Source organism: Dipodomys ordii, unplaced genomic scaffold (assembly GCF_000151885.1).
Source record: "Dipodomys ordii isolate 6190 unplaced genomic scaffold, Dord_2.0 Scaffold176, whole genome shotgun sequence".
NCBI lineage: Eukaryota > Metazoa > Chordata > Mammalia > Rodentia > Heteromyidae > Dipodomys > Dipodomys ordii.
Genome location: NW_012267392.1, coordinates 707,042 through 722,940, shown reverse-complemented (window position 1 = coordinate 722,940; position 15,899 = coordinate 707,042). Strand labels below are relative to the sequence as shown.

At 45.3% G+C, this 15,899-nt stretch overlaps 1 protein-coding gene across 5 annotated transcripts in view; it reads right to left on the bottom strand.

Moving 5' to 3' along the window:
• The window catches only part of Wdfy4 (WDFY family member 4), a 275,656-nt gene that overhangs the window by 163,984 nt on the left and 95,773 nt on the right, over positions 1–15,899 (bottom strand). For all 5 annotated transcript variants that reach the window (XM_013033730.1, XM_013033733.1, XM_013033734.1 and 2 more), the window contains 6 exons: positions 15,240–15,331; positions 11,753–11,852; positions 8,716–8,921; positions 7,447–7,613; positions 5,004–5,129; positions 2,776–2,940 (listed from right to left, as the gene is read on the bottom strand). In XM_013033730.1, the coding sequence (XP_012889184.1) occupies positions 2,776–2,940; positions 5,004–5,129; positions 7,447–7,613; positions 8,716–8,921; positions 11,753–11,852; positions 15,240–15,331 (856 nt within the window). The remainder of the gene's footprint in view (positions 1–2,775; positions 2,941–5,003; positions 5,130–7,446; positions 7,614–8,715; positions 8,922–11,752; positions 11,853–15,239; positions 15,332–15,899) is intronic.

The following is a 15,899-nucleotide window of genomic DNA, read 5'->3' as shown; positions in this document are numbered from 1 at the left end:
TGGTACTGGGGCTTGAACTCAAAATCTAGGCACTATCTTGGAGCTTTTTCCCTCAAGGTTGGTGCTCTACAACTTGAACCACAGCTCCACTTCCAGCTTTTGGATAGTTAATGGTAGAAAAGAATCTAGCAGTTCAAAGCAAAATCCTCAGACCTTGGCCTCATGAGTAGCTAGGGTTACAGGTATGACCCACAAACATCTGGCTATTTAGTTTTTTTTACTAGAAGTAGCTACAGCCATTCCTCAATATAAATGGAGAGTGCTAGAAATCTTGTAGGATACCAAATTTCTCAGGTGCCCACATCCTTTACAAAACATGGTGTGGTATTTGCACAGAAGCTGAGCACTCTCCCCTCTGCTTTAAAATCTCTACATTAACACTTAACACAATGAAAGTGACAGGGTAGACTTGTACACTGTGTTGTTGTTTTTTTGTTTTTGTTTTGTCGGTCATGGGGCTTGAACTGGGCCTGGGAGCTGTCCTTGCGCTCTTCAGCCACTTCTGGTTTTTTAGTGGTTTATTGGAAAACAGAGTCTCAAAGACTTTTCTGCCTGGGCTGGCTTTAACTGTGATCTTCAGATCTCAACCTCCTGAGTAACTAGGATTACAGGCATGAGCCACCGGCACCCAGCATACACTGTGTTGTTTAGGAAATGATAATGAGAAAGTATCTGTACCTGTTCAGTCTAGACCAAATTTTTTTTAATGTTTTCTTTCAAAGTTGATTGAATTCTCAGGTACAGACCCCAAAGACACAGAGAGATGTCTGGACTCTTAAATTTTGACTATTTAATTTGTTTGTGTGCCAGTTCTGGGGCTTGAACTCAGGACCCAGGTGCTGTCCCTTCGCTTTTTCACTCAAGGCTAGCAATCCACCTCTTGAGCCACAGCTCCATTTCTAAATTATTCTTGCTTCATTGGAGAAAAAGTTTTATGGACTTTCCCCTGCCTGGGTTGGCTTCAAACCAGGTCTGAGTCTCAGACCTCCTTCCCCTATGTAGCTAGGATTAAAGGCATACGCCATCAGCACTCAACTTGAATATTTAATTTTATAACTGCCATAATGGAAAGGACATAAGCTTTGGGTCATCTCCTGATTGTAGGAGATATAGCACAGCATTCTGTAGGATGGCCTTATGACTCAAAGACGCTGAGCATTGTCTCTTCGAAGCTCATTGACCTTTGCACACACACCTTCATTGAGTACTACTGGGGATACATTAAAGCACTGGGTCCAGGCCTGGGCTCAAGAGGCAGGTGCTGCTGCTATTGATAAACTTTAGGAATGAATACGTTTTTCATTCATTCATTTGATAACATAGCAAATGATTAATGCCCAGCTCTGCGATTCTCTTGGATCGTAAGTCCCCACAAATGCATATATACAATGAAAATTGTCTTCGGAATGCATTCCTCTAGCTACCATTACTGATTTTCAGACTGATATTACTAGCTTCTTCTCTGTCCCTGATCCAGGAGAGCAGGGGAAAACGTGTGGTTTTCCGTATCTTCCCCTTCTGCCCCTGATCACCAATTCCAGTCCTCCTCTCCTGCTCTCATTTCTGGGTCACATTTAAACTCCCAGACAGCCATTACTTGGCCATCCCTGGCCTGCTGGGATTGACTATTAGCCCCCAACTCACACAGCTTCCCAAATTCCCTTCTCTTGTCCCAAGCATATAGTATCCAAGACCTTGACCTTAAGCTCCAGGTGAGTCCTTCTATACCCCTTTTCTTGGCTCATCTGACTCTGAACTAGACCTTTAGAAACTCACTGCCTAAGCTAGGTGCTCACAGCTGTAATCCTAGCTACTCAGGTGGCTGAGATCTGAGGGTCACAGTTTGAAGCTAGCCCAGGCAAACGCAAGAGACTCTTTTCTCCAATTAACTAGCAACAACAACAACAAAAAGCCAGACATAAAGGTATGGCTGACGTGGTAGAGTGCCAGGTTGGAGCTGGAAAAAACTAAGCAAGAATATGAAGCCCTGAGTTCAAGCCCCACTGCTGGCGTGTGCACGCACACACACACACACACTAAAAATAAAAACACCAGAAACTCAGTGCCTGGAAGGAGGCCCTAGTCACATCCCTAGGAACCTACAGTCAGGACAAGGGTACTGAGAATGGAAAGCTCAGCAGAACACAACACAGCCTGTCCCCTGTAGGGTGTACATGCAGGAAACTCCTGGAATGGAGTTCCCTGCTTCAAGTTACCACTGCATGGGTATTCTATATAGATTCAGACTCAACCTACTATCACCCTGTGTGTGTGTGTGTGTGTGTGTGTGTGCCAGTCTTAGGGTTTGAGCCCAGAGCTTGGGCACTGTCCCTGAGCATCTTTGTTCAAGGCTGGCACTCTACCACTTGAGTCATAACTCTACTTCTGACTTTTTGGTGGCCAACTGGAGATAACAACTCACAGATTTTCCTCACCAGGCTGGTTTTGAACCACGATGCTCAGATCTCAGCCTCTTGAGTAGCTAGGATTATAGACATGAACCTCCAGTGCCCAGCGACTATCCCATTTCTCATTAAGGAGATTCCTAACAACACAACAAAATTATCGAGTGTCAGAGCTGAAAATGACCTGGAGCTACATCTCAGCCCAGAAAAGGAAAATGACACAAGCTGAGTATTCAGTGTTCCAGTCAAGCTGCTGAATGTGTATTTTAACTTTGTGGGGGAGGGGAAAAGGGAGATTTAGCCCTTCATCTGTGAAGAATGATGAAATTCACCCTTGCTCTCCCTAAGGCAGGGAGATTCCCTGTCCTACCTTTTGGGTTCCCAGAGGAAAGGTGACCATAGCCAAGGTCTGGAGGAAGTCCGGGGCCCGCCACGTGGGGTCCTGCGGGTAGGTGCGGTGCACCAGGGTGAGGAACTGCAGCGTGCTGGTGGGGAAGGTCAGCTCCCAGGCGTCATCCTCCAAACCTACTGAGGGCTAAGGACAAGCTTTGTGAGACACAAGATACAGTGCCAGTAGTACGGCTGGGGCTTTCAGACAGAGCTGGAGGAACTGGAATCCATCAGGAAGATCTTCTGGAGCGTTGTAATAAGACATGTGACTGATAGCCAGGTGCTGGTGGCTCACACCTGTAATCCTAGATACTTAAGAGACCGAGAACTGAGGATCAAGGTTTGAAGCCAGATGGGACAGAAAAGTCCATGAAACTCTTATCTCCAATTAACCAACCAGAGTCTCCAATTAGAAACTCAGAAACTCTTGTCTCCAATTAATTAGCAAAAAGCTGGAAATGGAGCTGTGGCTCAAATGAGAAGTGTCAGTCTTGGGTGAAAAAGCCAAGGAGACCATGAGGCCCTGAGTTCAAGCCCCAGTACTGGCACAAATTTTTTTTAAAAAAGATGCATTAGGTCTGGGAAGGTGGCTCAGTGGTAGAGCACTTGCCTTGCACACCTGAGGCCCTGGGTTCGATTCCTCAGCACCACATAAGCAAAAAGAAAAAAGCCGGAAGTGGCGCTGTGGCTCAAGTGGTAGAGCACTAGCCTTGAGCTGAAGAGCTGAGGGACAGTGCCCAGGCCCAGAGTTCAGGCCCCACAACCAGACCCAAAAAAACAACAAAAAAAAGATGCATTATTTATAGTGCCATCCATATATCAATACATGCAGACAGCCACAGGCCAGCCAATCAGAAGCACACAGCAGCACAAGGATCTGTCTTGTTGCAGGCTTCCAATCGCCCTTGTTATCTTCAGAATAAAGTTGAGTTTTTCAGCCTCTCATGCACAATCACATTGCCCTATCCCCTCCTGTGTCACTCTATTCTCTTTCATAGGCCACATGGCCTTCACCCTTCACACTTGCCTCCATGTCTAAAATGCCCCACTCACCCACCTCCAGTGAACTTTGAATAATTATTCTCCCCAGAAGCCTCTCTCTCTGTGCCCTATCTGTAGCTGGTGGCCACTTGCCTTCTCTAGGACAGATCTCTACCACACACATGTCACTGCAGGGAAAAGTTGGTGGAGGTAACCTCCCTAAAAGGAGAAGCCCTGGGCCTGGAAGGTGGCTCAGTGGTAGAGTCCTTGCCTGGCATGCATGAGGCCCTGGGTTCCATTCCTCAGTACCACACAAGTAGAAAAAGCCAGAAGTGTCACTGTGGGTTAAGTGATAGAGTGTTAACCTTGAACTGAAGAGCTGAGGAACAGTGCCCAGGCCCAGAGTTCAGGTCTCACAACGGACAAATAATAATAATAATAATAATAAATTTTTAAAAATAAAAGGAGAAGCCCTTCTTTGCCCTCTAAAATGTCCTTCTGGAAGCACAAAAATGCCAAAAATCCTAGCTACTCAAGCAGTAGAAATCAGGAAGATCTCAAATTGAGGCCAGCCTGGACAAAAAGTTGGTCCGATCCTATCTTAACCAATAAGAAGCTGGGTGTGACCAAACAACAAAGGAAAATTTTAGGATCGTAGTCCAGACAGGCTCAAGCACATATGTGAAAAAATAACTAAAGCCAAAAGGCTGAGGGCATGGCTTATGAAGTAGAGCATCACATCTTCCCAAAATTGCTCTCTTTGACCAAAGGCAAGTGTTTAAACAAAGGAGAAACAGGCATCTCTCAGTGAAAGTACTCTAAGGTCCTTTGTTCACCTAAATCATTCCTGGGAAGTAGTTTCTTCACCTTTAATGATGCTGCTAGGGTTTGAATGTGACTCTTAGTAGTTCATAGGTTGTTAAAGGTGTCTGGAGGCTGGGTCGTTAGGCAATAGTTAAATGAAGTCGTGAAGGTAAGGCCCCTGGGATGGCATTAGTGGCCTGAAAGAAGAGACCACAGCTAGCATACTTGCTCTGTCTCCCATTGCTGGCCACTACTGTGTTATAAGGAAACACAAAGGCACTGAGCAGATGTTGGCCCCATGCTCCTGAACTTCCCAGTCTCTAGAACTGTAAGCTACATAAATCTCTAAGGTCGAGATGACCTTTCCAAACTCTCCTTGCCATCAGGACCTTCTGGTACGGCATGTGGGAAATGGGTTCCCACCTGGCTCATGATGGATTTCAACATTTCCAGGAGCATCAGGGCACCTTCCATGCATAACCCAACCTGGAGGACTTCTTGCTGGCGGTGTGACTGCAGGAGCCACTGAAGCATAGCATCGAGGCTGTCCTGAAAGAGGAAGAGGGGTTGTAAGGAGGTCTGGGGCTGCTCACCAAGGGACCGGCTTTGTTGCCAGAACCCTCCATGCCATCAGCCCATATGGAAAACTCCCCCCAGTGGATGGCATGTAAGAGAAACACACACCTCCAAGATGTTGCTGAAGACTAAGTAGAAACTTGCAGCAAGTCTGACTCTCAGGGACTGGGGTGTGGCTCAGAGTATAAGCCTAGCATGTGTGAGACCCTGGGTCCAATCCTCAGCATCAAAAGATAATACTTAATTTAATTAACCCAGGTTTTACAAAAGGTTGGCTGTTTAGGTTTGATCTTACAATGATTCAATGTCTTAATCAAGTCTAATGAAATCTGGCAAGAGATTACGTAACACTTAGGAAGCATTCAAGGAGCTGGAAGAGTACAGGCTAGAGGAAAGAGCACAGATTTGGAATCAGGACTGATTTTGCCTTTTTAATAGCCCAGGCACACTATTCAGCTGCTTGGCAGCTCCATTTCCTTCTCTACGAAATGAAAACTCCCATTATCTACACCCATGGGACTGTTTAAATATCAAAATACAATATATAAACATCTCTTACATGTCTTGACACTCAGCAGATATTTGTCTCTTGCCATTCAGAGAAAAATAGAAATTCAGGCCTACATAGCATATTATTTTGAAGGATGATCTATAATCTGTCAGTGTATATCGGATTGATCAAAGGTCAAAAAAGGTGAATGTGATTCAGTTCAGTGTTAAGACCAAGAAACAATTTCAAAGTCTTATATTTTTCAGATGCCCAAGAAAAATGAAGGAAGACAGTCTGTCTTTCAGGTGCTCACTACCTAAGGTAAAGAACGCTGAAGCACAAAGGAGGAAGTGTCTAGGGTTTTCCACAGGATGTCACATGGAGCTGAATCTTGGGGCAGATTACAATAGGAAAAAACAATCCAATAAGGCTCAGGGCAGATGAGCATAGAGCTGATGGTCTTATCAGGCAGAGGACTCAGTGGGTAAAGGTATAAAGGGCAGATGAATTGGAGTCAGGTTACAGAGGCAAGTCAGACACCCAAACGTAAGGGATCTTGATGCTGGCTGGTCCTGCAGGAATAAAAACCAACAAAAACTTGGGCTTGCTTTGAGTGAGCGAGGACAGGGATGGGAGGTGATCTGTATGCTAAGGGTGAACATTCTTTGGGAACAGTTGGCCAAAGAAGGGCTGAAAAGTATTGTTTGGGAGGTCTGTCATGGGGCCTGAACTCTGGGCCTGGGCACTGTCCCTCAGCTCTTCAGCTCAAGGCTAGCACTCTACCACTTGAGCCATAGCGCCACTTCCAGCTTTTTCTGCTTATGGTGCTGAGGAATGGAACCCAGGGCCTCATGCATGCAAGGCAAGCACTCTACCACTTGAGCCACTTTCCCAGCCCTGAAAAGTAATTTTAAAAGTATGGAGGGGGGTGCCAGAGGTTCATACCTATAATTCTAGCTATTCAGGAGGTTGAGACCAGAGGATCCTGGTTCAAAGCCAGCCGAGGCAGAAAAGAACATGAGACACTTGGCTTCAATTAACCAGCAAAAGGAAAAAACAGCCAGAAGTAAAACTGTGGTTCAAGTGGTAGAGGGCTAGGCTTGAACAAAAAGCTCAAGGACAGCACCCAAGCCCTGAGTTCAAGCCCCAGGACTGGCACAAAAATAAAAGCAGAGAGGAAATATCAGTTAGCCAGGAACAGAGTCAAAGGACAACATCTGGTTATACAGAGGACATAATTTAATGTACTTATGGTTCATGAGTAAAGGGTAAGTAGAGCCAGGTGCTGGTGACTCAAGTGTGTAATCCTAGCTACTCAGAAGCCTGAGATCTGAAGCTGGAGTTCAAAGACTGCCTTTGACTGGCAAAAAGGTCCATAAGTCTCTTATATCCAATTAGCTAGCAAAAATCTGGAAGTGGATCTGTGGCTCAAGTGGTAGAGTGCTAGCTTTGAGCAAAAAGCTAAGGGACAGCACCCAGGCCCTGGATTCAAGCTCTAGGATGGATAGATAGAGAGAGAGAGAGAGAGAGGTAGACAGACAGATAGATAGAGACAGACACATAGAGCAATAGATCTATAATATCTATCTACATCTATATATGAAGAAACTGAAAGGACAGAAGAAGTATGGCTCAAGTGGTACAGTGTCAGCTTTGAGCAAAACAGCCAAGGGAAAGAACAAGGCCCTGAGTTCAAATCCTAGTAGTACTTGGGCACACATACACACACATTCACACACACGCACATACACACACACACATAAAACAAAAACAAGTATGTTCTTTCACCATCAAACCTACTTTGGGCCCATCCAGCTCTGTGAGTGGAGTGTGTAGGAAGAAGGCAGACACAATGAGGAAGACTTCTGGAATATGAACATGGTGAGCCAGAAATTCGTTCAGGACGCGGAACCCAGGTAACAGGCAGGGACTCTGGTTGGGCATGGTAGTTTGGCTCTTCAGGTTGTCTATTGATAAGTAGGAGGAGATAAAATCCCAAGACAGAGCAATCACTTCCAATTAAGGTAAACAGTGGTCACCTCCCACTTCCAGAAACCACTACAGAAACACCAGGTAGAAATAGATGGCACACCAAGATAGTAAGAAAGTTCTCAACCGTAACTCCTTTCTTGTTCCTACATTCATTTTCTTCTTATTCATTCTGCAAACATAGATGCTTACTGAGTATCAATGACTTGTGCCATCTTAGCTACTCAAAAGGCTGAGATCTGAGGATTGAGGTTAGAAGTCAACCAAGGATGGGGCTGGGAAGGTGGCTCAGTTGTAGAGTGGTAGAGTGGTAGAGGCCCTGGGTTCGATTCCTCAGCACCACATAAGCAAAAAGAAAAAAGCCAGAAGTGGCGCTGTGGCTCAAGTGGTAGAGCTCTAGCCTTGAGCTGAAGAGCTGAAGGACAGCACCCAGGCCCAGGGTTTCAGGCCCCATGTCTGGACCCAAAAAAAAAAAAGAGAGAGAGACGTCAACCCAGGAAGGAAAGTCTGTGAGACTCTTGTCTCCAATAATGCCAAAAAAGAAATCAGAAATGGAGCTATGCTCAAGTGTTAGAGTTCTATTCTTGAGCAAAAGAGCTCAGGGACAATGCCCAGGCCCTGAGTTTAAGCCCCATGATCAGAAAAAAAAATACTTCATGCCAACTAAGCAAGAGGCAAGCAGACAATTTATAATTGGGAAAATGGGATTCCTTTACAAAGATGCACAGGATTCTAGGTGCTCCTGAAGCTGACAGGGCTTGTGAACTGTAATAAGTATAGAGAGGAGCAGAGGTAGTTAACACAGGGCCCCTCCTGACATGGAGGAAGTAGCATTTGAACCCAGGCCTGAAAGAAGAATACAGATCTGACAGGACAGGGGACTCAGAAAGAGGAAACAGTGAAGTGTCAGGATGAGGTAAACACAGACTCCAGGTGCTAAAAACCCAATAGGCTACAGAGGAGAGCCAGGGGGCAGGCCTTGAAGACTGGGTCAAGGTGAACTTACTATATAGGCTAGACAGGTCCCCAGTGGGAAAGGGCTGGCTCAATCTCCCTTCTTGGCAACAACCCTTTGCTCACCCATCAAAATGTCTACACCCTCGGTGCTGCGCTCCACCCAGGATCCAGCAGACAGGCCATCTTTAAACCGCCCCCGGAGGCAGGGGTTTGACAGGAAGTGCAGCAGCAGCTTCAGAGCCAGCACAGTGGTGCTGGGGTGCAGGTGGCCCTGCAGGAGCAGCAGGAACCAGTCGGGCCCCAAGTTCAGAAACAGCTCTTCCTTTGTCCTGGTGGGGGAAGTCAGGACATGCCATCAGTTATCTCTCAGTCCCTGAGCAAAGGACCTGTCCGGAAAAGAATTCCTGCACTGCCTCACAAGTGATGTAGAAAAGGCAAGTGAATGAAGCCTTTGGCCAGCACCCAGTAATGTACACACTACATCTTGGTGCTTCTTTGTTCCCATGGTGCCTCAGGTTCCCGCTCAAATGCTGCTTTTTCCCATAATGCCTTGGGTGCCTGCTCAACCAATGGAAGCGTCAGGGCTGAGCTTGCACTGGTCATCAAGAAGTGAGGCAAAGCCCAGGAGAGATGTGGGAGGAGCCCTGTACTAGATATAATAACTGCCCTCCCAGAGGGCGCCATTGAACCCTTTTGGGGGGACCCTCCCTGACAGGAGAATCTTACTACTTTTCCTTTGCAGCTTTCCTTTCACTTTCAAATAAACTCACTATGTTTACCTTTAAAAGGTGCTGGCAGGATCAAGATTGCTGTCTCTTTTCAGAACCATTGGGAACTTTGCATCATTAAACACAAGAATATGATAGGCCCTCTTATTCCAGTACTGTTCACATTCACACCGTGCAGGAATGGGCACCCATCTAATACAATCACCACTTCTAAGTCATAAAACAGGTAATACTTGTTTAGCCTTGTTTTTATTTTTTATTTATGTATTTATTTATTTATTTTTGGTGGTCGTGGGGCCTGAACTCTGGGCCTGAGCGCTGTCCCTCAGCAATTCAGCTCAAGGCTAGTGCTCTACCACTTGAGCTACATCGCCACTTCTAGCTTTTTCTGCTTATGTGGTGCTGAGGAATGGAACCCAGGGCCTCATGCTTGCAAGGCAAGCACTCTACCACTGAGCCACCTTCCCAGCCCGTTTACCCTTGTTTTTAAAGAAACTGGTGAAAACTAATTGGAATCAGCCAATTTATGTATCTATATCAGCGTAGGTTGAAAAAACATGATAAACTACCACTTTAAAAAATTATTTTTAGAGGTTGGAGGCAGGCCTCAATTGGTAGAGTGTTAGCCAATGAACAAAAGAAACAAGTACTGAGTTTAAATCCCAGTCTCAGACCAAAACATAAAATGTATTTTTGGAAGGATTTATCTGGAAAATAGACTTGCTGGAGGGAGCTAGATGGCAGGAGGTGGGCAGACAGTCCAGGAAAGATGGTGGCCTGGGTTATGGCCTTGATCCTCCAGGGGCCAGGAGGGTTGCATCTGTGTTGAGCAGTGTTCTCCCCATCAGCAGTCAGAGCAGCTGTGGTGAGTGGGGAGCCAGGGTCCGCTAGAGTGAGAACTGGAGGGGGAATGAAGAAACTGTCCTCTCTTCTAGCTCTGCCTCTGGTGTTTACTGACTAAGTGGCTTTGGAAGAGCTTCCGACGTGCTCTGGTCATTTTGCTCATCGATGATTTGGTTGGTAATGGTGATATTGGTGATGGTGATAGTGACTGTGGTGATGGTGATGATGATGCTGATAATGGTGGTGGTGATGGTAGTGGAAATGATGGTGATGCTGGTGGTGATAATAGTGACCATAGGAGTGAGCTTATAGTCTCTTTTTTCTTTTAGCTTATAGCCTTTATAGTATCATAGGCACTGTTTTTTGGGATTGTCTCCATATAATTCATTCATTTAATCCTCATCACATCCACTTATGAAAGATAATTTTTAGGCAGTGTGCTGGTACTGGGGCTTGTACTCAGAGCCTGGGTATTATCTCTAGGGCTTTGTTTGTTTTTGCTCTGTTTGTTTTTGCTCAGGGCTAAAGCGCTACCATTGGAGCCACAGCTCCTCTTCCAGCTTTTTGCTGGATAATCAGAGATAAGTCTCAGAGACATTCCTGCCCAAGCTGGTTTTGAACCTTGATCCTCAGATCTCAGCCTCTTCAGTAGCTAGTCACCTGGCTGAAGATACTATTTTTATTGTCATACAGATGAATAGAGACCTGGCTTGCATAACCTCTCCGGGTCCCTTGAGGACAGAGCTGGGATTCATTCCATCCCAGAAGATTGAGAACTAGGTTCTAGGTGTAGGACAGGACCAGGACCCAGCACTGTAGTACATTATCTTCCAAAGAGATGGAAAAGGAAAGGACCAGAATCATTGGTCTCTACAGCCGCTTCCAGTTTCATTGCATTCAGATTTTAAGAATGAAAAGACGTGTACACTGGTGGATTTTCAACCTCTGCTTTACTGCAGAGTAACTATCCACCTGCACCCCAAACACACATGCACACTCACCTATAGGTGCTCAGCAAATGAGTATTATATGACTAACTCTAGGTTGTAGGCATGCAATAGGAAGAAGGAAGTTAACAGAATGAGTTTCATAATTACATGTTGCTAGGAAGTTAACTAAAGAAAGATATTTCTTTTTCTCCCCAGTTCAGAATATTAAAGCACTAATAGAAAGTGGCCAAAAAAAAAAGAGTCTGGAAAGGCTTCTCCTTGGTAGATGTTATCTGGTCTATCCATTTCTCCCATTCTGCTGTCTGACAAGCATAAGGCATTGAAGTTAGTAATTGTCACCATTGCCAGAACAATAACAATCACATAATCACAATAGTAACGAAAGGAACTTCTTGAAATTATACTGACGCTGTTTCTAGTTCCCCATACTCACTGAATATTTCCACTAGACATCTATCTTAGGGCAAAATCTGGTTTTTTGGGTGGAGAGAATATCATTTTCTTCAGAATAGTATAGGAAAACACATTGCAAACAGACTCAGATGCTTAACTTTTCATTAAGGAAAGGTTGTAATACCACAGTACTGCACCCTGTATAACAGAGCTTCATGCCAAATCACTCTTCCTGGAGCTACTTACTCAGAGGACAGATGAAGCTGGGAAGAAGATATTACACTGAGCAGCATCTCCAGCAACTGGTTTCTGAGCCAGATTGAATTTCCAGATGTTTGGCTTCCAGCTAAATGAGAGAGAGAGAGAGAGGAAGAGAGAGAGAGAGAGAGAGAGAGAGAGAGAGAGAGAGAGAGGAAGAGAGAGAGAGAGAAGAGAGAGAAAATTCAGAATTCAGATTTGAGAGAAAACAAGTATAAAGAGACATAATATCTGCTTTAGTAAGCAATCATAATTATCAAAAGCTTAGTTTACTCAGGAATTGAGGCACTCAAATGCAGACTTTCAATGCAATGCTTAAAAACAAATTCCAGGAAATGTTCCTAAAGTTCCTTTTAAACTAGAGATTAATTTTTGTCGTTGTTTTAAACTAGAGATGGTTTTAATGCTGCTTATCCCCAAGAAAACTCATTAAAAATTATAAAGTTAAATTTATCTTTCAGTGAATTTGTGTGTGTGTGTGAGAGAGAGAGAGAGGAGGGAGGGGGAGGGGGAGGTAGAAAGAGAGAGAGTACTGGGGGCTTGAACTCAGGGTCTCAGACTCTTGTTTGGCTTTTACACTCAAGGCTAGTGATCTACTGCTTGAGCCAAAGATCAACTTCCTTTTTGATGGTTAATTGGAGATAAGAGTCTCATATACTTTCCTGCCAGGCTGGTTTTGAATTTGTATCCTCAGATCTTAATCTCCTGAGCAGCTAAAACTGTAGGCATGAGTTACCAGAGCCTCGCTGGTAAAATTATTTTTGACAGCCAACATTTCTTGATCACCAACTATGTACTGGAATTAAAAGAAAAACTGAGCTGCAAAAAGTCTATCACCTTTATTCTTTTGGTTCTGGCCTTATTCTGGCTTCTAAGCTTGCCCTCTGCCTGCCTGTAATACACTGAAATCAGAACATATATTATACTAGAGACACACACAAACCAGTAGGGAAAGAAACTTGACTCTTCAAGTGCCATTAAGAATGCTCATTTTGCCCAGGCACTGGTGGCTCACGCCTGTAATCCTAGCTACTCAGGAGGCTAAGATCTGAAGATCGTGCTTCAAAACCAGCCCGAGCAGGAAAGTCCATGAGACTCTGATCTCCAATAAAAAACCACCAGAAAACCGGAAGTGGCACTGTGGCTCAAGTGGTAGAGCACTAGCCTTGAGCTGAAGAGCTGAGGGACAACACCCAGGCTCAGAGTTCAAGCCCCACAACCAAAAAAAAAAATGGTTGTTTTGGGGCTTGTTCTGTTTTGTTTTTGTGTTGGTCCTGGGACTTGAACTCAGGGCCCGAGTGCTATCCCTGAATTTCTTTTGCTCATGGCTAGTGCTCACTTGAGCCACAGGTCTACTTCTTGCTTTTGTTGAGATAAGAGCCTCACAGACTTTCCTGCCAGGGCTGGCTTTACACCATGATCCTCAGATCTCAGCTCCCTGAGTAGCTAAGATTATAGGAGTGAGCCACTGACACCTGACATGAAGTTGGACTTCTGAAGCAAGTTGAAGAAGTAGCACTGGAGTCTCCCTCTTTTGAGTTTTGGCTCCATCTCTGATTAAAACCATAATCTGAGCTTCCATTTCTTCATCTGCAAAATGAAAACAATAATTGATGTTTTGAGGCTTTGTCTAAGGATAACTTATCTGAATAAGGTTGTCCCCAAGAATCTTAAATGATGGTCAGACTATTTCAGATCTGCCCTATTCAGCTCAGTGGCTAATATTTTCATGTGGTCATCTAACATTCAAAATGTAGGTAGTTTGGGCTGGGAAGATGGCCCAGTGGTAGAGCAATTGCCTTGCATGCATGAGGCCCTGGGTTCGATTCCCCAGCACCACATAAGCAAAAAGGAAAAAAGCTGGAAATGGTGCTGTGTCTCAAGTGGTAGAGCGCTAGCCTTGAGCTGAAGAGCTGAGGGATAGCGCCCAGGCCCAGAGTTCAGGCCCATGACTGGACCCCCCCCCTAAAAAAAATGTAGGTAATTTGAGAAATTGCACTTTTAATTGCATATCAGTATTTTTCTTTCTGCCAGTAAGGGGGCTTGAACTCAGGGCTTCTGTGTTGTCCCTTAGCTTTTATTGCTCAAGGCTAGCACTCTACCACCTGAGCCACAGCTCCACTTTCAGCTTTTTTTGTGGTTAATTGGAGATAAGAGTTTCATTAACTTACTTGAACAGCTTGGCTTTGAACCATGATACTCAGATCTCAGCTTCCTAAGAAACTAGGTTTACAGGCATGAGCTATGGGTGCCTAGCTCATGTAAGAAGCCTTTTTTGGTGGTGGGGGGCGGGAGTTCCAGTTTTGGAATTTGAACTCAGCACATCCAAAGATAAGCAAGCGCTCTACCACTTGTATCATGTTCCCAGCCCCTTTTGCTTTTAGGTTTTTCTTTTTTTCCTTTCTTCTTAGAAAAGGCCTTACAATTTTTCCTGAGACTGTGATCCTTCTACCTCTGTTTCCTGCTTAGCTAGGACTACAGATGTGTATCACCAATCCTGGCCCAAATTTTATATGATTTTAATTAATTAAAATTCAAATTTAAAAGGCTACATGTGGCTAGTGGCTTGTAGAGGTCCCCCATGGATCACCTTAGCAGACAGGGGAGCATTAACATGGATAAGGTTATTCTATGCATCCAAGCAGAGAGAGAGAGTGACTCAGAAATGAATTCTAGCCTGGTGCATGTGGCTCATGCCTGTAATCCTAGTTACTCAGGTGCTGAGATCTGAGGATCATGGCTCAAAGTCAGCCCAAGCAAAAAAGTCTGTGAGACTTATATTTCCAACTAAGCACCAAAAAGGTCAGAAGTAGAGCTATGGATCAAGTGGTAGAACATTGGTCTTGAGCTAAAAAAAACTCAGAGACAATGCCTAGGCCGTGAGTTCAACCCTCACATTAGGAAAGAAAAAAAGAAAGAAAGAAAGGAAAAAAGAAAGAAAGAGAGAGGAAGGAAGGAAGGAAGGAAAGAAGGAAGGAAAGAAGGAAGGGAGGGAGGAGGGAGGGAGGGAAGGAGGGAGGGAGGGAAGGCTGGCAGGCAGGCAGGCATCACAAATCTGTGTATTATAAGAAGCGCAAGGGGCTTTAGAAGCTTGTAGGGCTGGGAATGAATGGCTACTTTTGTAGAGAAGTTGGGAGTTAGGGACATGGCCTCCCATGTCCACATCATGGAAAGAGGCTTGATAACACTACATTTTGGATGTGTTGGGGGCCCTGAGAGTTAATGGGGTTCAGCAGAGAAAGGCGGCAGGGTCTCCCATGCAGGGAGTTGACTGCTGCCAAGGACGCTCAAGCAGGAGTGAACCCATTGGTGTCATTTGTGACTCTCATGGTAATCTTCAGCCTCCCAGATGCAGCCTCAGCCATGGGGCCAGCTGTGGAGACCTCTGCTCACACCCCCCAACAATGCATGCCTCCAAACACTGGGAGGTTCATCCTGTCACCTTCAGACTGGGGTTAGGGAAATACACTCTCACCAGGCACACGGTGGTCCTGGCCTCCATCCACACAGATCTGTCTCTCGTTCACTGATGAAGGCTTGAGGGTGTAAATGACAAACAGCCCAACCCTGCAGGCGACAGGAAGACAAGATAAGCCTCGGTGGTGGCCTCAGCCATACCTGTGGAGCACATATTAGTGCCTTCTCCACAATCCACTCCATGGGGTTTTGGGGGGAGGGGGGAATGATACTGACCAGGGGATCTTATTCTTTCACCTCACCAAATAAAGAATTGTGAATTGGGAAAAGTGGGAGTAGAGGCAAAGTTGATTGGAAAAGGAGAGTAAGATGCTGAGGGAAATTGAGGAAAAGCAACATAGCTATTGGCATGATAATGTAAGCCCCTAACCTGGACTCCCAACTAGGAGGGTCACCCTGTACCATGTGAGCACTTCCCCACCTGCTTCCCAAGAAAGGGGGACGGAAGAGGAGGAGGAGGAAGAGGAGGAGGAAGTGGAGGAGGAGGAGGAAAAAGAAGAGGAGATGGAAGGAGGGGGAGAAAGGATGAGGAAGAAGAGCAAGAAGAGGAAAAAGAGAAGAAGAAGAGGGGGAAGGAAGTGGAAGGGTAGAAGGGAGAGGAAGAGGAGGAGGAGGAAAAGGAGGAGGGGGAGAAGGAGGGAGAGGGGAAGGAGGGGGA